This window comes from Ovis aries, chromosome 18, assembly GCF_016772045.2.
Source record: "Ovis aries strain OAR_USU_Benz2616 breed Rambouillet chromosome 18, ARS-UI_Ramb_v3.0, whole genome shotgun sequence".
Lineage (NCBI taxonomy): Eukaryota > Metazoa > Chordata > Mammalia > Artiodactyla > Bovidae > Ovis > Ovis aries.
Genome location: NC_056071.1, coordinates 21,027,377 through 21,049,858, shown reverse-complemented (window position 1 = coordinate 21,049,858; position 22,482 = coordinate 21,027,377). Strand labels below are relative to the sequence as shown.

The 22,482-nt window shown below is 55.8% G+C and overlaps 3 protein-coding genes across 6 annotated transcripts; 2 read left to right on the top strand and 1 right to left on the bottom strand.

Moving 5' to 3' along the window:
• Positions 1–2,698: 2,698 nt before the first annotated feature.
• On the bottom strand, positions 2,699–4,312 carry HDDC3 (HD domain containing 3). 2 transcript variants are annotated; one of them, XM_060401655.1, is made up of 4 exons: positions 4,178–4,312; positions 3,801–3,856; positions 3,391–3,693; positions 2,699–3,155 (listed from the first exon to the last, which is right to left on the bottom strand). In XM_060401655.1, exons 1-4 carry the CDS (start codon positions 4,287–4,289, stop codon positions 3,102–3,104), a joined length of 525 nt encoding a protein of 174 aa, XP_060257638.1. In that variant the 5' UTR covers positions 4,290–4,312; the 3' UTR covers positions 2,699–3,101. The 2 variants fall into 2 exon arrangements, with proteins under 2 accessions (XP_060257638.1, XP_004017807.1); XM_004017758.5 differs by having other exon boundaries at positions 3,453–3,693.
• LOC132658111 (protein shisa-like-1) lies at positions 4,308–7,669 on the top strand. The gene is made up of 4 exons (XM_060401656.1): positions 4,308–6,027; positions 6,110–6,244; positions 6,441–6,651; positions 7,411–7,669. Exons 2-4 carry the CDS (start codon positions 6,145–6,147, stop codon positions 7,604–7,606), a joined length of 507 nt encoding a protein of 168 aa, XP_060257639.1. The 5' UTR covers positions 4,308–6,027; positions 6,110–6,144; the 3' UTR covers positions 7,607–7,669.
• A 99-nt stretch (positions 7,670–7,768) lies between these two features.
• On the top strand, positions 7,769–22,318 carry UNC45A (unc-45 myosin chaperone A). 3 transcript variants are annotated; one of them, XM_004017757.5, is made up of 20 exons: positions 7,769–7,814; positions 8,044–8,205; positions 8,392–8,428; positions 8,687–8,862; positions 10,821–10,913; positions 11,538–11,705; positions 12,844–13,012; positions 13,270–13,440; positions 14,496–14,667; positions 15,642–15,942; positions 17,146–17,240; positions 17,475–17,616; positions 17,994–18,134; positions 18,624–18,751; positions 18,941–19,007; positions 19,420–19,533; positions 19,734–19,849; positions 21,141–21,258; positions 21,363–21,518; positions 21,691–22,318. In XM_004017757.5, exons 1-20 carry the CDS (start codon positions 7,809–7,811, stop codon positions 21,946–21,948), a joined length of 2,790 nt encoding a protein of 929 aa, XP_004017806.4. In that variant the 5' UTR covers positions 7,769–7,808; the 3' UTR covers positions 21,949–22,318. The 3 variants fall into 3 exon arrangements, with proteins under 3 accessions (XP_004017806.4, XP_060257627.1, XP_042091026.1); XM_060401644.1 differs by having other exon boundaries at positions 21,363–22,318; XM_042235092.2 differs by lacking the exons at positions 21,363–21,518; positions 21,691–22,318 and having other exon boundaries at positions 19,734–19,854; positions 21,141–21,254.
• Positions 22,319–22,482: the final 164 nt, after the last annotated feature.

Genomic DNA, 22,482 nt, shown 5'->3' with positions numbered 1-22,482 from the left:
TCTGTGTGACCCCAGAGACAGCAGCCCACCAGACTCCTCTGTCCCTGGGATTCTCCAGACAAGAATACTGGAATGGGTTGCCGTTTCCTTCTCCAGTGCATGCAGGCATGCTGAGTTGCTTCAGTCGTGTCCAACTCTGTGTGACCCCATGGACAGCAGCCCACCAGGCTCCTCTGTCCAAGGGGTTCTCTAGGCAAGAATACTGGAGTGGGTTGCCATTGCCTTCTCCATGACAAACCTAGACAGCATATTAAAAAGCAGAGACATTACTTGGCCAACCAAGGTTCATATAGTTAAAGCTATGGTTTTTCCAGTAGTCATGTGTGGATGTGAGAGTTGGATCATAAAGAAGGCTGAGTGCCAAAGAATTGATGCTTTTCAACCATGGTATTAGAGAAGACTCTTGAGAGTCCCTTGGACTGCAGGGAGATTAAACCAGTCAATCCTAAAGGAAATCAATCCTGAATATTCACTGGAAGGACTGATGTTGAAGCTGAAGCTCCAATACTTTGGCCACCTGATGCAAAGAGCTGACTCATTGAAAAAGACCCTGATGCTGATGCTGGGAAATATTGAAAGGAGGAGGAGAAGGGGATGACAGAAAATGAGATGGTTGGATGGCATCACCAGCTCAATGGACATGAGTTTGGGCAAGCTCCGGGAGATGGTGAAGGACAGGGAAGACTGGCATGCTGCAGTCCATGAGGTTGCAAAGGCATCTGAGACTAAGCGACTGAACAACAACGAGGCACAGGAAGCCTATGTAGGGTTGGAAATGAGGCTTCCTTGGCATTTAGAACACGGCAGGGTTGAAGATGGAAGACACAGCATTCAGCATGGAGGCCTGAGAAGCTCACTGATGGAGGAAAGACAGATTTCCTTTGTCAGAACGCCTGAGGATGTGCATTCAAACTGAATAGACACTTGTCCTGCTGCCCCCTCAACTAGTGCCTCAGAATGCTAAATATTAAAAATGTAAAAGCATAGTCATACTCAAAAGGCGATCTCCTTTGACAAAGAATGGAGAGAACAACTACAGCCGTGAACAGAAGATGAGGCCATGCAGATCCAGAGAAATGGAGTCCACTTAAGGACAGATCCTCGGAGGGGCCAGGAATCTCTGTTGACCTAATTCCAGGCCAGAAGTAAAATTGTTTTTTGTTTTGGCTATGCTACAAGGATTATGGGATTTTTAGTTCTCCAACCAGGCATTCAACCCGGGCCCTTGGCAGTGGGAGCACAGAGTCTTAACCACTAGACTGCGTGGAAGGTCCCCAGACATATTCCCAGCCCAGCAAAAGCCAAAGTAAGCATACAAGTAAATCATGAAGCCCTCTATCATCAGAGATTTAAGGTAGTGATGTATTAACATTAATTTCCTGATGTTGATGGTCGTACTTTGGTTTATATAGACTATTTTTGCTTGCATTGGGTGTTTGTTGCTGCTCGAAGGCTTTCTCTAGTTGTGGCAAGCAGGGGCTACTGCTTGTTGTAGTGTGCAGGCTTCTCATTGTTTTGGCTTCACTTATGGAGCACAGGCTCTAGGCGTGCGCAGGCTTCAGTAGTTGCAACATGTGAGCTCAGTAGTTCAGTGTGCAGGCCCTAGGGCGTGGGGATAGTAGTTGCACCACATGGGCTTAGTTGCTCCACACCTTGTGGAGTCTTCCTGGACCATGGATCGAACCCTTGTACCCTGCCTTGACAGGCAGACTCTTTACCACTGAGCCACCAGGGAAGTCCTAGCATGGTTGGAGTTAACCTCAATTGTGGTCAATCTCGTTTGGTTAAAAAAGGCCCACAGTGGCAAAAAGAGGGATTCTGGTCTTGATTTTGACACTACTCCTCTGTTTAATCATTGACAGGTCTTCTCACCTTTCTGAGCTTCGTATTTCATCTTTGTAAAATGAGAATAATTCCTACCCTGCCTATCTCATTCCGTTATTATAAAGAACAGATTAGGAAACACATGTGAAAAGAAAACATCAATCACCTTGTGACCACAAAGTGGCCTTTGACCAAGCAGCCCTCCTCACCCCAGCAAGTGTACCCGTTTAGAATGGGCTAATAACAACCCTCAGCTGCTCAGCAGCGAGCAACACCACTTCACTTGATCCTTCAGGTGGATGCCTCAAAAAGCTCTGCCCCTTCTCCCAGACCCTGATGGGTTCCAAGGGTTGGTCAGTTCCCAGGCCTCTTCCTGGGGCACCCAGAAGTTCTTGTGGCTTAGCAACAAAAGGAATCAGAGATGGGATGGTGGTGAGACAGGGTGGGATGCCCACCGCAGCAGGTTTCCGTGGCAACCTGGGGTATGAGGGACCCTCCCCCCTCACAGGCCCTATCATGTTGCTGCTGAGGACTCTGCTGAGCTCAGCAAGATCTGCCAGTAAGCAGGGTGGCACTTCTTTCCAATACATATGTTAACTTCTTTCCCACTTGACTTCCTCAGTGAGGAAGCCTACCAATTTCTGAGCATCTATGTGTCAGGCATGTCACCTAGCTCAACCCTGATAATTACACAACCTATCCCACTGATAAGGAAACCAAGCTCCAAGGGGTTCAGGCCCTCAACCTGAGGGACCTGTCCCAGAGGGCACACAGTTGGAACCCTGCCCTACTGAAGGGCAGATATCTCCTCCTGACACACACACATCGGTTCCCCACTGGGGAGGCTGGAGGAGGAGCAGCAGCAACTCGAAGCTTTATCCAAATGTTTTATTTTGCATAATGACTTTCAGACCAGCGTTTATAGATAAGCCTAAGTCCCTGAGGGGCCAGAGATCCCACCGTGCAAAACAAGCAAACCCAAGGCCTGAAGCGGGGCAGTGAATGCATTAGGAATGGATGGGGCACATCATCCCACAATCTGGGGCTCAGCTTAGTTGGCAGATCTTCAGACTCAGAAAAGACACGTGAATTTGGTCTCTAATATCTGTGCTGAGTGAACCAGGGAGGGAGCTTGGGAGGCATGGAAAGGCTGAAGTATGCGTCTTCTCTGGCCTGGGCAACAATGGCTCCAAGCACCACTCAGAGTGTCAGCCCCCGCTCCTTAAACAGCTGCCTTAGAGCCTCTTCCAGCTGTCGGTTTGTTCCCTGGAGCCCCTTCACCACCTGTGCCGCCCACTCGAAGTATTCCTGGACTCGGTGTTCAGACCATCCTGCATAAGAGTGGACAGAAAACCGCTCGTGTTGATGTCCAGGAGTGCCCTGGATTTTGCCCAGTTCCTGAGGGGCTTGGCGCAGGGCCATGAGTTCTGATGGATTTGTACTGAAAACTTCCCCTTGGCCCAGCTTCTGTATTTCTACTGTATGAAAGAGCAGAGGGGTCTAGTAAGATTAGTCTAAGGAATCAACAAGAACACTTGGGCTTTTATTCCAGGGGAACTGACCAACCTGTGCCTTCAGAAGATGGCTACCCCTCCTTTTCCCCTCAGAGCAGGTGGGGGATAGCGTACCCTCTGGGGTGCAGCGATTCAGGTCCCTCAGATTGTACAGCTTATCTGCCAGCTTCACCAGTTTAGCTCCGGGGCTGCTCTGGGGTGCCTGCTCCACCTGCAGCCGCTTTCTCTCCAGCTTGGGCAGAGTCTTGTCATCTGTCACCTCCTCCACCAGGCGCCGCACTTGGTCCCCAAAGTGCAGCTCCACCTCATCCAGGGTGGTGTCTGTGTCCTCCACTGTGTCATGGAGCAGGGCTGCCTGCGGACAGGCTCCCACTCAGTCCTGGGACACCTGCCAAGGGGTGCCCGAAGCTGATTGGGGCCCCTGATCCCCAACCCAGCCTCCTAGCAGAGGAGGAAAGTTACCTGTAATACCACAATGTCAGTGATCCCCGCCTCGTGGGTCAGGATCCGAGCCACACCTGACGAGGCAAAGCAGGAAGTCAGGAGGGAGTTCAGGGCCACGTGATGTGGGTTCGCAGAGCCAGAGGTGGCTGCCCCTCACTAGCGGGGTGACCTTGGGCAAGTCCTTTACTCTTTTTTTTTTTTTTTTTTGGATGTCCACTGTACAGAGAACAGCCATGCCGACCGCCCCAGGTCGCTGTGAGTCTTAAACACGAACTGTGCCTGGCACAAAGCTAGATACCGACTAGGTGCCCGAGGAGCTGCACGCCCTCCGCGTTCCCTTCCCGGTCCCCAACCCCTGGAGGCTACAGCCGTGGCTCCCCCGGCGGAGCGCCCACCGATAGGGTGGTTGATGTAGGGGGTCCCTTCGGGGTCCTTCCGCCGCTGCCGTTGGTGCTTGCGGGCCGCGAAGTCAGCAGCCTCCAGCAGCTGGGCCACCTCGGAGCCCATCGCGCAGGTGGGGCGGGTACCTTAGGTCCTAGGCGCCCGGGGAGCGTGGACCCAGCGTCCACAGCGCCCCCTGGCGCCGCGGAGGTCCGGGAGGTGGTGGAGTCTGGTGCGGAAGCGTTCTTCCGGGTCTGATGGGTGGACCTTGGGTGTAGGAAGCTGCTGCCCACAGCTTCGCAGCTGCTAGTTCAGTGTGCTTTGCCGAGGGTGCATGAAGAATATGGCCTGGCTCTCTGGGAGCCCGCAGCCTGGGAGAAGGAGGAAAACAGAAAAGAAGACAGTGGCCTCACTGTGTCCAGAGCAGGAAGGCGCAGAGGACTGTGGTAACTTGGAGGGAGAGCAAATCATGTAGCCTCTGGGCCAGAGAGAACTTCTCTGGGGAGGACCCTCTCCCGTCATGAAAAGACAATTTTCAAGCTGCCAATGCTCTGAACATTCTCAAAGTGCTCTAAAAATAGTTCTCCCTGCAAGAATGGCCTGGTTGCTATGGGCAAAGGAGCCTCACACTAGGGCCCAGAAGATCCCTTGGGTCTGCTGCTGCTGCTGCTAAGTCGCTTCAGTCGTGTCTGACTCTGTGCGACCCCATAGACAGCAGCCCACCAGGCTCCCCCTTCCCTGGGATGCTCCAGGCAAGAACACTGGAGTGGGTTGCCATTTCCTTCTCCAATGCATGAAAGTGAAAAGTGAAAGTGAAGTCCCTCAGTCATGTCCGAGTCTTAGCGACCCCATGGACTGCAGCCTACCAGGCTCCTCCGTCCATGGGATTTTCCAGGCAAGAGTACTGGAGTGGGGTGCCATTGCCTTCTCCGCCCCTGGGGTCTGACCTGGAAATTGGAGCTTACAGTGGGAGCCCTCCGTGATGGTTTCAGAGAGACTCCCAGGCCGTGGTGCTGTTTCCTCCGGAACTGTTTTCTTTGCTCTCAGGTGCCAGGAACAAAACCTGCATGTCTTTCTCGTGCCATGAGGGCTCCTGCTTCAGTCCCCAGGCACTGCTGTGGGGCCCCTGGGCTTCTGAGCGTTGTCACCGTTGTTCTGAGAGCATGACCTTGTTGTCAGGCCTCCATAGACACTACAGCAACACAACACTGTGGGCTGGTGACCTCTGGTCTTTTGGAGAAATCCCCTCTCTCAGCAGACAGTACCTATGAAGTATAAGGTTTGCTGAGACCGGGAGACCCTGGAAGAGCTGTCCCTGTGAAGTGGAGTTGGCTGATTGCTAAGTTTACTCCAGTTGATTAGCAGCTTTTGTACTTTGGCTGGTAGCTGGGGCCGATGAGGACTCAGGGGACAAGTTAACGAGAGCACTTGCTCTTGCTTTTCAGCTGGTCTTGGTGGTTGCCACGATGCAGAAGTTAGAGAGGGAAGCCCCAAACGCTGGAAACAAGGTCTCTGGGGCCTGAAATGGAACAAGCTGAATTCCCATGGCTTCCGTGGCAGCCTGAAAGTTAAGAGTGGGTGGAGAGAAACATATCTGGTTCTAAATGCGTGTCTGTTCTTCAGGCTAGTGGCTCGACTTGGCTCATTCCTCATTCGGCCCTCCAGCCTTCTGAGCCATTTCCCCTTCAGCTCAGAGAACCTTAGGCAGCGTGGAGCCACAATCCCCATGTTTTTCAACAGAAGATAGAAACTCAGTCACTTTCATCTCTCGTTAGAGGTCTGTCGTCTGTGGGGTCGCACAGAGTCGGACACGACTGAAGTGACTTAGCAGCAGCAGCAGAGGTCTGTGACAGAGAAGCTTCAGGTTTGTGTTAATGGTGCTTTGATTTTTTATTTCCTTACTGTCTGCATCTGTGGCTTAAACATAGAGCTGTTGGGGTTTCTAGGACCAGGGCTGAGGTGGAAGTGGAGGTGACCTCTCATGGGCTTCCAGAGGGCAGGCCCTCTGCTGACAGGCTTGTCAGTGGGGCTACTGCTGGTCTTCAGCTGGATGATGCGTGCTCAGCCGGCCTCCCTCACAGGTACAGCCCTCTCCTCTGCCCATCACCCCCTCCGGTACTTCTTTTAGCAGGCATAAACTACTCTGGGGAGCTGGTAAGGAGAGAGAAAGCCTGCCTTTCCGATAATAGTGGGCCCCTTTTACTCTCCAAAAGGGATGAGTGGGATGTGGGTAGATCACTCCTGCCTGTCTCCAGCCCCCCTCGCCCCTCCCTTCAGCTTTGGCCCACCACCCCCACCTGTGCCAGACCACCTGGGATGCTGACGGCCATCGCTACCCGGGTTTCTTCTGTCCTCGGCTCTCTGACACTCCGGAGGAAGCCTACTGCTGCCACCTGCAGGCTGCAGGGGGCTTCTGCTGCACTCAGGCTGAATTTGAGGCCTTGAACCAGGTCAATCTGTCTGCCCTTCGGCCTCCTCCCATCTTCAGGTGAGAACTCCAACCCCAGAGTCCTGGAACGCTGACAGGGTGTTGCAGTATCTTGGACTCTGTTCCTAATTTCTGGGGTGGAAGGCTTGTAGTTTACAGACAGATCTCAAACATAAAATCACCTAATTACATGATTACGAAACAATCTGTGAAGGAAAAGTTCAGGGGGCTGTGAGAACAGGTAATAGGGAGTCACTGTAGGTGTATGGTAGGTGGGGTTGGATGGGTGTCAATACTGAAAGGAGTATCTGGAGCAATCTGGAGTACATGTATTATCAGTTCAGTTCAGTTGCTCAGTCGTGTCCGACTCTTTGCGACCCCATGGACTGCAGCACGCCAGGCGTGTCCCTCGATGCCATCCAACCATCTCATCCTCTGTTGTCCCCTTCTTCTCCTGCCTTCAATCTTTCCCAGCATGAGGGTCTTTCCCAGTGAGTCAGTTCTTCACATCAGGTGGCCGAGGAATTGGGGAGTTTCAGCATCAGTCCGTCCAGCGAATATTCAGGACAGATTTCCTTCAGGATTGACTGGTTGGATCTCCTTGCAGACGGGGTTTGATCAAACATGTATTATCGTCGGGGTTTTCAGCCCTGAATCTGTCCGTGGATGACTTCAGGGTACCTGTGAGCTCCCTGAGTTTGTATTTACACATTCTGCACTTTTCTGGGTCGCTTTCTCCAGACTCGGGGGCTCTGTAACGCACATGAACGGGCGAGAACGGCTGGGGCCTGCATCCTGATACCCTCCCATTTCTCACAGGGGTCCGGGCCCGCTCCTAGCGCTGAGCCTTTACAGCCTGCTGCTCGTGGCCCTGATGACTGCAGACCTTGTGCATTTCTGCCGCGTTCGGGGCCGGGGCCGGGGCCAATGCCGAGACCTGAGCCCCAGCAGCGACCGGCGTCCCTCTAGGTCCTCCACCGCGCGCCCCCTGCAGGTCTCGGCGGGAACAGACTAAGCGCGTCCGGGGCTTCTTTGCGCCTGCGGACCCGGGCCGAGCACCGCCCGGCGCCTGGCGCGCTCTCTCCTTGGCCCCGCCCGTTCCCCGCCCCCGCCTCTGACGCAAGACTGGGGCGGGGCAGCCGGCGGCGGATTCCCGAGCCTCGACTCGCCCTACTCCAGAGACTGCGCCTGCGCGCGCCGGGGACGTCTGTGGCGCGATGACTGTGAGTGGTCCAGGGACACCCCCAAGCCCCAGTCGGCCGGCCCCGGGCTGCGTACCCATTTACCCTGGGCTATCTCCACTTCTCACCTGCTCGGACGATTCCCAGGCTGCCTCCTCCCTCTCAGTTTGGCCCTCCATGGGACTCGCCCACGACCCTCAGCGTCCTCCCCCAGTAGCTCCTCGACTCACCCTGAGCTCACTTGCGACATTTCCACGCGTTCCCTCCACAGGCCAGCTCAGTGGAGCAGCTGCGGAAGGATGGCAACGAGCTGTTCAAATGTGGGGACTACGAAGGTGCCTTGACGGCCTACACGCAAGCCCTGGGCCTGAGCGCAACGCCCCAGGACCAGGCCATTCTGCATCGGAACCGGGCCGCCTGCCACCTCAAGCTGGTGAGGGAGCCGGCTGCCCTTCCCCTCGCCTGCCCGGGCCTCTTTTGCCCACCCCGCCGGTGCTCGGGCCCCTACACTTGTCACATGGCCTTTGGGCCTTTAGGTGACTCGAGAACAATCCTGTTGCCCAGTTTTGCCCGAAAAAGGAGATGACCAGCAACTCAAGCCCTGTTCTTTCTGTTTCAGGAAGATTACGAGAAAGCAGAAACGGAGGCAACCAAAGGTAGGGGAATGAGGGCCCTTGGGTGGAGCCGTGGGGCTTCTGGGGTGGGCTGCCCTCACTTTTTCCTTCTCCTTTCACCCCTAAAACACCTCAGCCTTCTTCTCCCCCACTTCCCTGGGCATCCCCTTTTCTGAGGCTGAAATACTGAGCCCCACATCCATACCCCCACCTTCCTCTAGCCCTCGAGATCTTTCCCTACTGCTCTTGCCTGGAGATGGTGGCCTCTTGGGTGCTGACAGAGCTCCTGTTTGTGCTCAGCCATCGAAAAGGACGGCGGGGACGTCAAAGCACTTTACCGGAGGAGCCAAGCCCTAGAGAAACTGGGCCGCCTTGACCAGGCCGTCCTCGATCTGCAGAGATGTGTGAGCCTGGAGCCCAAGAACAAAGTTTTCCAGGAGGCCCTGCGGAACATCGCGGGCCAGATTCAGGAGAAGGTACGTGAGTAACTGGGAGAGCAAGGCATTGACCAGTGGTAGAGGGGCACTGGGAAGTGGATCTGGAGCAAAGGTATAATCACAGATCTCTGAAGAGGGGATACTGATGGCAAATGACCTTATAGAAGGATGCGCAACCTTGTCAGTGGTCACGAAAAAGCACATTGAAAGAACAGCAAGGTGCAGTTCTTTTCAGTGGTCTGTTTGGCAAACGTTTTTTAACATTAAAAAAAAATGTATGTTTATTTTTGGCTGCTTTGGGTCTGAGTTGCCACGCGCAGGATCTTTGATGCATTGTATGGGCTTCTCTCTAGTGGTGTGTGGGCTCCAGAGTGGACGGGCTCAGTAGTTGTGGTACGTGGGCTTAATTGCCACTCTGCATGTGAGATCCTAGTTCCCTGACTAGGGATTGAATCCATGTCCCCTGCATTGGGAGGCAGATTCTTAACTACTCGCCACCGGGGAAGCCCCATGTGGCAGACATTTAAAGTTTGTACACATTGCTAGAACGAGGGAGACAGACAGTTATAGGGTGAGGTTGGGGGGATCGTGGGCTTTTTCATGACTGCTTCTGGGGGGTGTAAATTGGTACAGCTCCTTTGGGAGTTCTTTAGCACATCTCTTAAATTTGAGCATATACTGTGATTCAGTATGTTTACTTTTTGCTATCTTCTCTAGAGAAGCCTTGTCCATGTATGCAAGCAGGTGTGTGTATGTTTGTTTCAGCCTTGTTTGTACTAATGAGAAATTGAAACTTGCCAAAATGCCCAGCAATAGGGGAATGGCTAAACAGACTGAGTTACATCCTTGTTACAGATACCTACCTGTAGTTGTTGAGAATAGGAAGATCGTCATGTAAGGATTTGGAAAGTTGACAGTGTGATATCATCTATGTTAAAACAATCCCCCATATAGGCACCCAAAATAATACCATGTTTTTTTCCATGGATACACTTGGGTATGTCGTTACAAAGGAAAATCTTTTAAAAGAGAGACATCACAATGATAACAGTGTGACTGCTAGGGAAAGGAATGGGCTTGCAGGGGCTTTTCAAAAGAGATTTTGCTTCATCTGTTCATGTTTTAAAATAAAGAGACGATGTTTTTATGATTCACATATTTAAAAATTGAGGAGAGAACCTGAAGAGCATCATTAACTACTTTCAAGTTGGAATTAGCCTGACAGTTGGGTGTTAATATGCTGACCCAGTGGAAGCTAGTAATATGATGGCAGACACCTTATCAAAAAATTGAGACCTGGGAAAGCAAATTATTTTCCTCTCAGCGTCAGCTCTGTTTGATCTGCAGGGGCTGCCTCGAGCTCTGTGTTGAGAAGGATTAGGAGGCAGGTCGCCTGGGCCTGGAAGGGGATGCATCAGTGTTGTAGACCATGGATGCGGAAGGGGCAGCGGGCACACATGTGTTAGGCGTGTGCGCTGTCCACACCCAGAACCCCAGGGAAGGGAAAGGCCTAGCATGAGGTTGGTCATCAGATTATTTTAAAACTCCATCAAAAAGAGAATCCTTGACCTAAACAGAGTACCAGCAACTCCATCATGACCTGCTGGCTCCCTTGCAGGAGGTATAAATGCCCATTCAGTGCCATGGGCCATGCACCTGGACCGCCATACAATACATGGCCCCCTGGGAGTGGGTTTTCTTGTGGCTAACAGGACGCCACCCTTCTGAATGGCACGGCCTTCAGCATCGGCACCACTCCCTGCTGCCCAAGGAGGAAACAGCTCAGAGGAGAAAATAGCCTAGGGAAGTTTGGGAGAAGCTGCCAGGCGAGTCTCTTCCTGCCCAAGGTAGCTGGGTGTGAGACCTGGGCCCAGACATCCGTGCTGTGCCCTCTGGAGTCAGGAGCCAGGCCTGGGGAGGAGCTAGAGAGAACAAAGAGGAAGTGTGTTGTCTGGGCCAAGAGGTGATTCCTCCCATGCTTTGCTGGTTTGTCGTAGGTGAGATACATGTCCTCAACGGATGCCAAAGTGGAGCAGATGTTTCAGATACTATTGGACCCACAAGAAAAAGGCACCGAGAAAAAGCAAAAGGTAGAGACCTGGGCGAGTGGGGGCGGAACTCCCCTAGTGCTGCCCAGCCCTCCCTGTGTGTGTATGATGTTGGCCCAGGAGCCCCTGCTGGCACATCGCCCCTTAGGTGGTGCCGCTGGGCTCACAGAGCGTGAGTGGGGGCTCAGAGGGCCTGGGGCCTCAGTGTGGGCCACGGAGAGGGAGCCAGTGTTCCTGGAGCACCTCCTGGTGCTCAGGTCTCGTGCCAGGAGCCAGGTGCACAGAGGCGTCTGAGTCATAGACTCTGCCCTTCAGGCTTTGCCAGGGACTTCACTTTCATGCATTGGAGAAGGAGATGGCAACCCACTACAGTATTCTTGCCTGGAGAATCCTAGGGACGGGGGGAGCCTGGTGGGCTGCCGTCTATGGGGTCACACAGAGTTGGACACGGCTGAAGTGACTTAGCAGCAGTAGCAGTAAGACTCCGTTTATGCTAACCATCAACTCCCAGAGCGAGCTCTTCCCTCTGCCTGCAGAGGGGGAAGCTGATGCTCAGAGTGTTGAAGTTCATGGCCAAGGCCCCCGTGCTCAGGGGGAGCAGTGAGGCTCAGGTGGTCTTCTCTCTCCATGCCGTGTTCGTATCTTGATGCTCTTCCTTTGATGCAGGCGTCTCAGAACCTGGTGGTGCTGGCCCGGGAGGATGCTGGGGCTGAGAAGATCTTCCGGAGCAACGGGGTTCAGCTCTTGCAGCGCCTGCTGGACACGGGAGAGCCCGACCTGATGTTGGCAGCCCTGCGCACCCTAGTCGGCATTTGCTCTGAACACCAGTCACGGGTGGGTGTGGCGGAGGGTCTTGCTACTGTCTCTGTCAGTCTGTCTGTCCATCCGCTCACGTGGGATCTTAGTTCCCTGACCAAGGATTGAAGCTGTGCCCCTGCATTGGAACCACATAGTCTTAACCACTGGACCCCCAGGGAAGTCCCATAGCTCTCAACTTACAAGGCAAGGTATAAGAAGATACATAACAAGAGAGGCAACATTAAAATGACAAAAATACCAGCATGATTTGGGACAAAGTGAGGCCAAGAAAGTGTAAGCAGCCCGGGGACACCCTGAGCACATGTGTCAGAAGCCTCACAAGTGTTGCCCTCGGCTCTTCTCAGAGGTGCCTGGTCACTGATGCCCTCCTTGTCCATGTGGTAAAATCATGCTGCTTGCAAAGAACGGGGCACCTGTCCTTCCCTCGCCACCAGGCTGGCATTTTGCTTGGACAGGGGTCCTCACAGTGTGTGACGTGGTGGGTCACATGACCTATGGCATCTTCACCATTGAGTCAGTGACCGGATGTGCAGGGCAGGCCCTGAGATGGTTCTCCGTGGAGACTGTGGGTGTTCCGCACACACGGTTCAGCCAGCACAGCCCTGTCCCAGGCCGATGTCACCAAGTCCCTGCTCTGGCTCTCGCCTGCACAAGCTGGACTCGGGGAACAAGGACTTGACCCTCAGTAGATTTTAGAGGAGCCCACAGTTCCTAGATCAGGGGTGGAAATGTGAAACATTCTGTGAAAACTAGTCAGGCCAAGATCGGGCTCTGTTTCTGGGTCTCCCAGAACTAAAACTGGTAAAAGCACGTGAATTCTGCCCACCTCCTGCAGCCTTCCTGGGATCCCTTTGGGATCTTAGTTTCCCGACCAGGGATTGAACCAATACCCCTTGCAGTGGAAACTCAGAGTCTTAACCACTGGACTGCCAGGGAAGTCCCTGGAGTGTTTTCTTTAGGAAGCCCTTCCAACAAGAGAATCCGGGTATCACCCAGGTCTCGCCCTTGGGCAGACCCACTTTGCCTTCCCAGGGAGCTGCTCTTTCCACTCATGTTTTCTCCCCTCTGGGCACCCTCTGCGACCCCCAGTTAGGGATCACTGAAGCTGCCCTTTGCCAACTGGAAGCTCTGTCCACCTCTCTCCCCCCACCAGACAGTGGCCACCCTGAGCGTGCTGGGAACCCGGCGGGTGGTCTCCATGCTGGGCGTGGAAAACCAGGCCGTGTCCCTGGCTGCCTGCCACCTGCTGCAGGTTATGTTCGATGCCCTCAAGGAAGGTGTCAAGAAGGGCTTCCGTGGCAAAGAAGGCGCCATCATTGTGGGTGAGTCACTGGAAGCCAGTCTGTGTCCTTTGGGTGTTGATGTCTTTGTGGGGAGCAGCCAAGCTGGCTGCTCCTGCAATTTGTTCAGGAGAAAGGCTTGTTGACGGTATCTCGCTCTAGGTTCTGAGGATCTGGGGCACCTCTGGGGTAGGCTAGAAACTAGCGCCCAGCTGCAGGTCGCCTCGCCCTACCAGGGAAGTTCAGGGTCAGATGGGGCTGGGCCACTGTAGAGCTAGTGAATGTCTTCCTGTTGCCAGATCCCGCCCGGGAGCTGAAGGTCCTCATCAGCAACCTCCTGGAGCTCCTGACGGAGGTGGGGGTCTCGGGCCAAGGTCGAGACAATGCCCTGACCCTCCTGATTAAAATGGTGCCCCGGAAGTCTCCCAAGGACCCCAACAACAGCCTTACCCTCTGGGTTATCGACCAAGGTACGTGACAGAGTTTGAAAAAGAGAAAGGTACTTCCCTGGCAGTCCCACGGTTAGGACGCTGCGCTTTCACTGCCGAGGGCCTGGGTTTAATCTATGTGTGGGGAACGAAGATTCCATGTGGCACAGCATTTAAATAAGTAAAGAAATAGAAATATGGTAAACAGGGCTTCCCTGGTGGCTCAGATGGTGAAGAATCCTCCTGCCAATGCAGGAGACATGGTTCGATCTCTGGGTTGGGAAGATCCCCTGGAGAAGGGAATAGCAACCCACTCCAGTGTTCTTGCCTGGAGAATCCCATGCACGGAGGAGCCTGGTGGGCTGCAGTTGTTGGGTCCCTAAGAGTTGGACATGACTGAGCGACTAACAGTTATTGGCCGTGCGCTTAGAGGTAGTAAATAAGCAGACCAAGCCTGTGTGTGGCATGCTGCGCGGATGGCTGGGCCTGCGCGACCCTGGGAGCGACTGCACCCAGCATGTGTGTCTGCGCTGAAGCGCACGTGCCCCGTGCTGTGCCCTTCGGCAGCATTGGGCGCTTCAGCTGCGTGCCTGTGCGCTCGCCCACACGTCGGGCAGGCCCGGGAGCAGGTTAATGGAGGCTGGGTCAGCTTTCTGTGTCAAGTTCTTTTCATTGAGTGTGTGTTACTTCTGTACACAGGGGGAAAATCTTACCATTTAATATAGAAGTTCACACTTCTCCTTTCCCCCAAAAAAAATACAAGGAAAGGTTGGCAGAGTCCCAGTGTGAGCACGCCTGTTGGGAACTCATCTTTTCTTGTTATCCCAATGATCCTATGAGGCAGGAGGTTATTTTCCCTGCAGTTTTTCAGCTGTCAGGAACCTCTATGCTCCAGAGCATCTGGCTCCACAGGCAGGGCCAGCCCACAGGCCTTAAGTTCTGAGGTCCTTTGCTGACCCCAGACCTGCCCCCCGGTAGACAGCGACTCCGCCAGCCCAATTCTGTGAGCCTGTCTGTACTTTGTGAGCTCGTGCGAGCGGACACCTCTTCCCTTTGCCCATCGGGGTTGGAGCTGTCTGAATAGGGTGTCTTTTCAGGTCTGAAGAAGATCCTGGAGGTGGGGGGCTCTGTGCAAGACCCTCCTGGGGAGCTCACAGTGACAGCAAACAGCCGCATGAGCGCCTCCATTCTGCTCAGCAAACTCTTCGATGACCTGAAGTGTGATGCCGAGAGGGAGAATTTCCACCGACTCTGTGAAAACTACATCAAGTAAGGGAGCCCTCCTGTAGCCAGGGCTCCTTCGAGAGTGCTGACTATTTGGGGAGAGACAACAGTGAAAGGTTTCCCATCAGAGAAACGGCCTTGGGGAGGACTTGTGAGAGTCAGAATGGTCCCAAGGGCCACTTGTTGTTTCAGAGTCTCTCTGCAGGGACGTTCCTTCTTATTTATACACTACTTAGCATATCAGATCTGTTCCCCGACCAGGGCTCAAACCCATTCCCCCTGCTGTGGAAGCACAGTCTTAATTACTGGACCCCCAGGGAGGTCCCCAAGGATATTCTTTGTTATGTCAGTTCTCATCCAGTGCAGCTGGCTCATAGCTAAAGAATCTGCCTGCCAGTGCAAGAGATGAAAGAGACACGGCTTCAATCCCTGGGTCCGGCAGATCTCCTGGAATAGGGAATGGCAGCCCACTCCAGTATTCTTGTCTGGAGAATCCCATGCACAGCGGAGCCTGGCGGGATACAGTCCATGGGGTCACAAAGAGTTGGACACGACTGAATACGCACAAGCTCAAGCTGTCTTAGTGCAGCTGGTGTCCTCCAGCACGTAGTGTGCACCGAGCACATGCTGTGTGTCCATCTTGACACATCAGTGCTGCTTCACAGTCCTCACCCTTAAGGGCTCACAGCTAGGAGCAGACTGATGGATGACAAGTCACGGGGTGAGTGGCCCAAGTTCGGACCTCAGTGACCACAGGGTGCAGACAGGGTGGCGTGAATGACAGCGACCTGCGTTAGATGGCAGGTCATCGGGGCTGGGGGTGGGGCTCGAATGAGAGCCCGGATGAAGAACCCCGGTGGCTGCTGTCCAGAGGGTTGGTGTCCTGGTCTTCCCGCTGGCAGCTTTTCTTGCTGTTGTTGCCCACATCCTGTAGATGCCTGGCCAGTGGAGGAGGCGGAGGGAAGGGCAGTCTCTCTGTGCTGACTGTGATGTGATAGCTGCCACCCTGTACCCCGCAGGAGCTGGTTTGAGGGCCACGGGCTGGCCGGGAAGCTGCGGGCCATCCAGACAGTGTCCTGCCTCCTGCAGGGCCCATGTGATGCTGGCAACCGGGCCCTGGAGCTGAACGGCGTCATGGAGAGCGTGATCGCCCTGTGCGCCTCGGAGCAGGAGGAGGAGCAGCTGGTGGCCGTGGAGGCCCTGATCCATGCAGCCGGCAAGGCCAAGCGAGCCTCGTTCATCACAGCCAATGGCGTCTCGCTGCTGAAAGACCTGTACAAGCGCAGCGAGAAGGACAGCATCCGCATCCGGGCACTGGTGGTGAGATGGGCAGGCTTGGGCTGAGCCAGCAGGCAGCCAGACAGGGGGCCCCAGCTGGCCCGTCTCAGAGTGCAGCCTCAGCACACGCTTGGTGAAAATGGAGGATGTGCAGGGCCTTGTTGAAGGGCCTCCCTGATCGCTCAAGACAGTAAAAAATCTGCCTGCAATGTGGGAGATCTGGGTTCTATCCCTGGGTTGAGAAGGTCCCATGGAGAAGGGAATGGCAACCCACTCTAGTATTCTTGCTTGGAGAATCCCATGGACAGAGGAGCCTGGCAGGCTATAGTCCATGGAGTCGCAAAGAGTTGGACATGACTGAGCGACTTTCACTTTCAGGGCCTTGTCAAGGCCGGAGCAGGGCCCTGGCTCCTCCTGGGGAGGAGGAGGAGGAGGAGAGGCTTGGACAGAGAGGACTTCTAAGAATGCGGGGCAGCCTGGGCTGCCCACTGTGGGCGGTGGGAGTGGCTCTGGGAGGAGTTGGAGGACACACTAGGCCAGGCAGGCCTGGGGTCTGTGTGAACAGGCTGGGCTGCCAGGCAGGCCCCAGAGCCGGTGGTCTAGGGAACACCTGACCCCTGTGCGCCTGTTGCAGCCCTGCCCCTGGAGGAAGCCGATCCTCCTCTTCGGGGCACCTTGTCCTGGGTTTCTCCCTCCCATGGGGGTCCTGGCCTTGGCTGAGGCGCCTGTCTTCTCCCCACACGTATCTTAGGTCTGCCCGTCAAGGGCTCCCTTGGCGTGAGGTGGGAAGGGACAGAGCAAGTCCGGTGCACGTCGGGCAGTGGGGTGGAGGCCAGGCCAGCATGTGGTCAGCATGTCAGTCTCTCCCAGATGCTATCACACGGCCACCCTAGCAGCTGGTTTTGTGGGCTTCCCAGGTGGCACTAGTGGTAAAGAATCCGCCTGCCAGTGCAGGAGACGTAAGATACGTGGGTTCAGTCCCTGGGTTGGGAAGATCCCCTGGAGGAGAGCGTGGCAACCCACTCCAGTATTCTTGCTTGGAGAATCCCATGGATGGAGGAGCCTGGCAGGCTGCAGTCCATAGGGTCGCAAAGGGTCGGACACGACTGAAGCAACTTAGCACAGCCCAGCTGGTAGCCTGGTGGGGGTGTGCCTGGCCCCCAGGGAGCCTGGCAGAGAGCTGGCAGGGAGCCCTGCCATGCCTCCGTCCCTTGGCCAACAGCTGGTTCTCACCCTCTCTTGCAGGGGCTCTGTAAGCTTGGCTCAGCCGGAGGGACCGACTTTAGCATGAAGCAGTTTGCCGAAGGCTCCACTCTCAAGCTGGCCAAGCAGTGTCGAAAGTGAGTGGTTTAGCATGGCTGTGGCTCTCTGCCTGCTGGCCAGACCTCAAGAGAAGAGGGGAATCCTCACTGCCCTGTCCTCCCCAGGCAGACCCTCCACATGAACTGCTTCCGTATGTGGTGGGGATGCCCAAGCCGCTGGCTTTATCCCCCTGGTTCCTGGGGCACCCCTCCGACCACCCCCCGCCACCCCCTGCCCATTCTGGTAGTCATCAGTGCCCTGCACGCCCCCAGGTGGCTGTGCAATGACCAGATGGACGTGGGCACGCGGCGCTGGGCAGTGGAGGGCCTGGCCTACCTCACCTTTGATGCTGACGTGAAGGAGGAGTTTGTGGAGGATGCAGCTGCTCTGAAGGCTCTGTTCCAGCTCAGCAAGGTAGCCCCTGGGTTCCTGCAGTGGTCCAGGGACGCTGACTAGGATTAGAGCCCGAAGGGCTTTCTTGGCAGGTTGTGGCCAGCAGCGTTTGTGACACAGGGCTGGTAGCCCGAGTGACTGCCCTGCGTGGCCTGGGTGTTCTGGGTGACCACTGCACCAGTGGTGTCAGAAAGGATGCTCTCTTAGGAGGAGTCAGGGAGGTCAAGTGCATGAGCTCTCAAAGGCAGGGGCCACCCTGGGGCCTGGGAGGTGCCCAGATTCATCCTGGTTCCCAGGGGGCCCAGCCAAGGGTAGAACTGGGAGCCTGGGCAGCGCTGACCCCAGTCCTGCTCTGCCCCCGGGCTGGCTGCTGATGGCCCCTCTGCACCCCCCGGCAGTCCGAGGAGAGGTCGGTGCTCTTCGCAGTGGCCTCGGCGCTGGTGAATTGCACCAACAGCTATGACTACGAGGAGCCGGACCCCAAGATGGTGGAGCTGGCCAAGTATGCCAAGCAGCACGTGCCCGAGCAGCACCCCAAGGTGAGGGGACCCCAGCGTCGTGGGGGCCTGTTGACCAGACGCATCCTCAGCAGATGCGCCTTCTATTTAAGCAGGTTTCCTTCTCTTTTAGTCTTTTTCTAACTTAATTTATGTATTTACTTTTGGCAGCACCAGGTCTTTGTCGCTGCCCGGGCTTTTCTCTAGCTGCGGCGAGCAGGGGCTACTCTCGAGTTGCCGTGTGCGGGCTTCTCGCTGCGGTGGCTTCTCTCGTTGCAGAGCACTGGCTCCAGAGCTCGGGCTCAGTAGTTGTGGCGCGCGGGCTTAGTTTCCTGCAGCACGTGGGATCTTCCCAGACCAGGGATTGAACCTGTGTGCCCTGCACCGGCAGGTGGCTTCTCAACCACCAGACCGCCCAGGAAGTCCTCTTTCCCTTTGTTGCCATGCCCATCAACATGTGTCGTGAGAAGCGTTCCCCTTTGCCCTGCCTGATTGGCTGAGGTCCCTCTACTCAGCTGCCTCCTTCCCCAGGACAAGCCGAGTTTCGTGCGAGCTCGGGTGAAGAAGCTGCTGGCGGCCGGCGTGGTGTCGGCCATGACTTGCATGGTGAAGACCGAGAGCCCTGTGCTGACCAGTTCCTGCAGGGAGCTGCTCTCCAGGTGAGCCTGGCCCCTGCCCGTCAGCCTCCCCGCTGCTGATGAAACTACAGAGTGAGCTGTTGCTGGTGTGGTGGGCTCCTGGAGCAAGAGGGGCCACCCACCTGGCAGCCTGCCTTTGCTGCACCCGGGAGTGGAAGGTCTGCCCGCCAGAGCCCGGCCCGCCCGCCCAGCCTGGCACTCTCCCCGCAGGGTCTTCCTGGCTTTGGTGGAAGAGGTCGAGGACCGCGGCACTGTGGTTGCTCAGGGAGGGGGCAAGGTAAGCTGGCTCAGACTCCTTCAGGATAGGCCATTAAACATGACTCATTGGCTGCCATAGCAGAGGTGAGTGTTGGATGGGGGCAGAGAAGTGTCAGTAGCTGCCAGCAGGAATGTCTTCCTGATGCGTGAGTGATGCTGAAGGGCCCTGGACTTTGTGCCTACAAGGGTCTGAGGGCTCCTGTGTCATTGACCTTCACGGCCCCATGCCTGGCACAGTCCACGTCTCGCCCTTAATAAGTGTTTCCAGAAGCATCTGGGTAGCTTGCTGGGAGGCCTAGGAAGTGAGAGGGTGTGAGTGGGCATGTGGTCAAGCCCAGGAAGAGAGACAGGAGTGGCGAGGGTGGCACAGTCAGGGCCTTGGGCCTCATGGTCCTGGTGGCACCCTGGATGCTGATGGGCCCATCCCACAGGCTCTGCTCCCACTGGCCCTGGAAGGCACCGACGTGGGGCAGACGAAGGCAGCCCAGGCTCTCGCCAAGCTCACCATCACCTCCAACCCAGAGATGACCTTTCCCGGCGAGCGGGTGCGTGTCTTCCTGCCCCAGCCCCAGCCTGTCCTCCACTCCCTCGGTGGGCCCTCCTGGCCTTTGACTCAGGCTGTGGCTCCTCTGTGGGGCCCTTGGGTGGGGAGGGAGACCTCTCGGGGGCTGGACTCCCATCTGCAGGGCCGGTGGGGTCGGGAGAGCCAGGGCAGGTAGCCCTGATGCATGGGTGTATATCGTAGATCTACGAGGTGGTCCGGCCCCTCGTCTCCCTGTTGCACCTCAACTGCTCCGGCCTGCAGAACTTTGAGGCGCTCATGGCTCTAACGAACCTGGCGGGGATCAGCGAGAGGCTCCGGTGAGGTCCGCGGGGCTGTGGGACCTGGGCAGGGCACCATGGTTTAGACCATTCCCAGGAAAGCACTGTACAGTTGTTTCGGTTGTTACTGTTATTCATTTACTTATTTTGTTTTGGGTGTGCTGGGCCGGAGTCGCTGCACACTGGCTTTCTGTAGTTGCGGTCAGCGGGGGCCACTGCTCATGCTGTGCCCGGGCTTCTCTTTGTGTTAGCTGCTTTTGTGGCAGAGCACAGGCTTCAGTAGTTGTGGCACATGGGCTTATGGTTGCTTCTCGGCATGTGGGATCTTTGCGGACCAGGGATCGAACCCATGTCCCTGGCATGGCAGGCAGATTCTTATCCACTGGACCACCAGGGAAGTCCAGCACTTTACAGTTTGGAGAGCACTCCTCAGCTACTTATTTGCCAGACAGGCCGAGAGGCATGACTTGTACAGTGTTCTGTGAGAGGGCAAGGACCTAGGCCGTAAGAGTGCAGGCCCTGGAGTCAGACCACCTGCTTTCAAATCCTGGCTTCACTGGTTATTAGTGTGTAACCTCTCAGGTAACTTAACCTCTCTGTGCCTTAGTTTCCCCCTCTGTGAAATGGAATGGTTGTATACCTATCGCATGGAGTAGCAGTGAGGATTAAATGAGAAAATACAGGTAAAAGCGTTGACTACCTGGATGCCTGACTCCTAGCAGTGTGTCCAAGCAGTACGTATCAGCTACGCCACTGACGGTGAGACGTCTCAGTCTTGGTCTCCTCTTCTGCAAAACAGGAGTGATAATCACACGAGCACCTTTACCATAGGGCTTTGGTGAGGGTTTTTTAAAATACATTCATTATTTGGCTGCACCAGGTCGTAGTTGCAGCATGCAGGATCTTAAGTTGTGGCATGTGAGGTCCAGTTCCCTGACCAGGGATGGAGCCTGGACCTCCTGCATTGGGAGCATGGAGTCTTGGCCACTGAACTGCCAGGGAAATCCCTGTGGTGAGGATTAAGTAAGATCGTCCAAGTGCTGGGTCAGGGTGAGTGCTCAGACGTTAGATGTTAGCATCGCCATCATCACCCCCAGGTCTCCTAACTCCTAGTTGAGAGTGTTTTCCAAGGTCCCGCATGCTGTCTCCTTGGCCGGGTTAGAAGGCTGGAAACCACTGCCTGGTGGCTTCAAACCTGCGCAGGGCGGTCTCTGCATGTTGCCCAGGGAAATCCTTGGCCCAAGGCTTGTTGTAGGTATGGGGAAATGGGACAGGGAGTGACAGATGCTAACACTCTGGTGATGCTGATGCTTCCGCCCCGGCCCCACAGGCAGAAGATCCTGAAGGAGAAGGCCGTGCCCATGATCGAGGGCTACATGTTTGAGGAGCACGAAATGCTCCGCCGGGCGGCCACAGAGTGCATGTGTAACTTGGCCATGAGCAAAGAGGTGAGGGCTGGTCCAGGCGGTCACTCCAGGCAGGCATGCAGGAGTACCCGGCCCAGCTGGGCTCTGCCCCATCTGACTTGGTCCCTCCCCGCTTCTGGCCGCAGGTGCAGGACCTCTTTGAAGCCACGGGCAACGACCGGCTGAAGCTGCTGGTGCTGTACAGCGGCGAGGAAGACGAGCTGCTGCGGCGGGCGGCCGCCGGGGGCCTGGCTATGCTCACCTCCATGCGGCCCTCGCTCTGCAGCCGCATCCCCCAAGTGGTCAGTGCCTCTTCTTGGTGGAGCTGGGGGAGGTGGGCCAGGATCCCCCAGCCTGCTGGCGGTTGGTTGGTGGGAGGCAGCCCCAGGGTGTGCAGGTGGTGTTCGCTGCCGGGTTCCCTGCTGCGCCGGGGTTCCCTGCTGCTCCGTGGTCACACTGCCCTGTTTCCGGCAGACCACACACTGGCTGGAGATCCTGCAGGCTCTGCTTCTGAGCCCCAGCCAGGAGTTGCAGCACCGGGGTGCTGTGGTGGTGCTGAACATGGTGGAGGCCTCGAGGGAGATCGCCAGCACCCTGATGGAGAGCGAGGTGCTGGAGATCCTGTCGGTGCTGGCCAAGGACAAGGAGAGCCCAGTCACCAGGGCAGCCACAGCTTGTCTGGGGAAAGCAGTGGCATATGGGCTTATCAAACCCAGCCAGGACGGAAAGTGAGGGCCTGCCTCTCGCACACGCTACCCATCGCAGCATAAGGAGCAAGGACAGACCGGCTGGTGGGGGCTGGGATGCAAACACCTGGCCTCTGCTCCACAGCTGCCCTTTGATGTCCTCTGTTCTGAGTCAGGGAGCATATTCACAGCCCTGCACTCCCAGCACAGCCTCTGGCCTCCGGCCACACGCAGCAGGGCACTTTCTCCTGTACTACTAAGACAGCTGGGAATGAGGACAGCATGTCCTAATTCAGCCTGTGGGTTCCTGGCTTTGGGAAGGACACAGCAAGCAGCCTCACCAGCTATGAGCATCACCCGAACATGCTAGCAGGACCACTTCTGATCCTCTAATAAAAGCTTGTGGAGGGGTTTCATTGTTGTCCAGTGGTTAAGACTTTGTGTTTCCAACGCAGGGGCTGCAGGTTCGATCCCTGGTCAGAGAACTAAGGTCCCATGTGCCAGTGTGGGCAAAAAAATGAAAGTATGTGGTACTCAAGTAGGTGCTCTGTCAGCGGGCAGGGATGGCTGGCAGTGGGCC

Coding starts and splice junctions, on each gene's coding strand:
- UNC45A (XM_060401644.1), top strand. Junction 18,752..18,940: donor TGCAGGGAGCTGCTCTCCAG/GTGAGCCTGGCC, acceptor CTCTCCCCGCAG/GGTCTTCCTGGCTTTGGTGG. Junction 19,850..21,140: donor GGGATCAGCGAGAGGCTCCG/GTGAGGTCCGCG, acceptor CCGGCCCCACAG/GCAGAAGATCCTGAAGGAGA.
- LOC132658111 (XM_060401656.1), top strand. CDS start 6,145: ATGGGCTTCCAGAGGGCAGGCCCTCTGCTGACAGGCTTGTCAGTGGGG. Junction 6,245..6,440: donor TCAGCCGGCCTCCCTCACAG/GTACAGCCCTCT, acceptor CCCTCCCTTCAG/CTTTGGCCCACCACCCCCAC. Junction 6,652..7,410: donor CGGCCTCCTCCCATCTTCAG/GTGAGAACTCCA, acceptor CATTTCTCACAG/GGGTCCGGGCCCGCTCCTAG.
- HDDC3 (XM_004017758.5), bottom strand. CDS start 4,289: ATGGGCTCCGAGGTGGCCCAGCTGCTGGAGGCTGCTGACTTCGCGGCC. Junction 3,694..3,800: donor CTGACATTGTGGTATTACAG/GTAACTTTCCTC, acceptor GCCTGTCCGCAG/GCAGCCCTGCTCCATGACAC. Junction 3,156..3,452: donor GAATCGCTGCACCCCAGAGG/GTACGCTATCCC, acceptor ACTCTTATGCAG/GATGGTCTGAACACCGAGTC.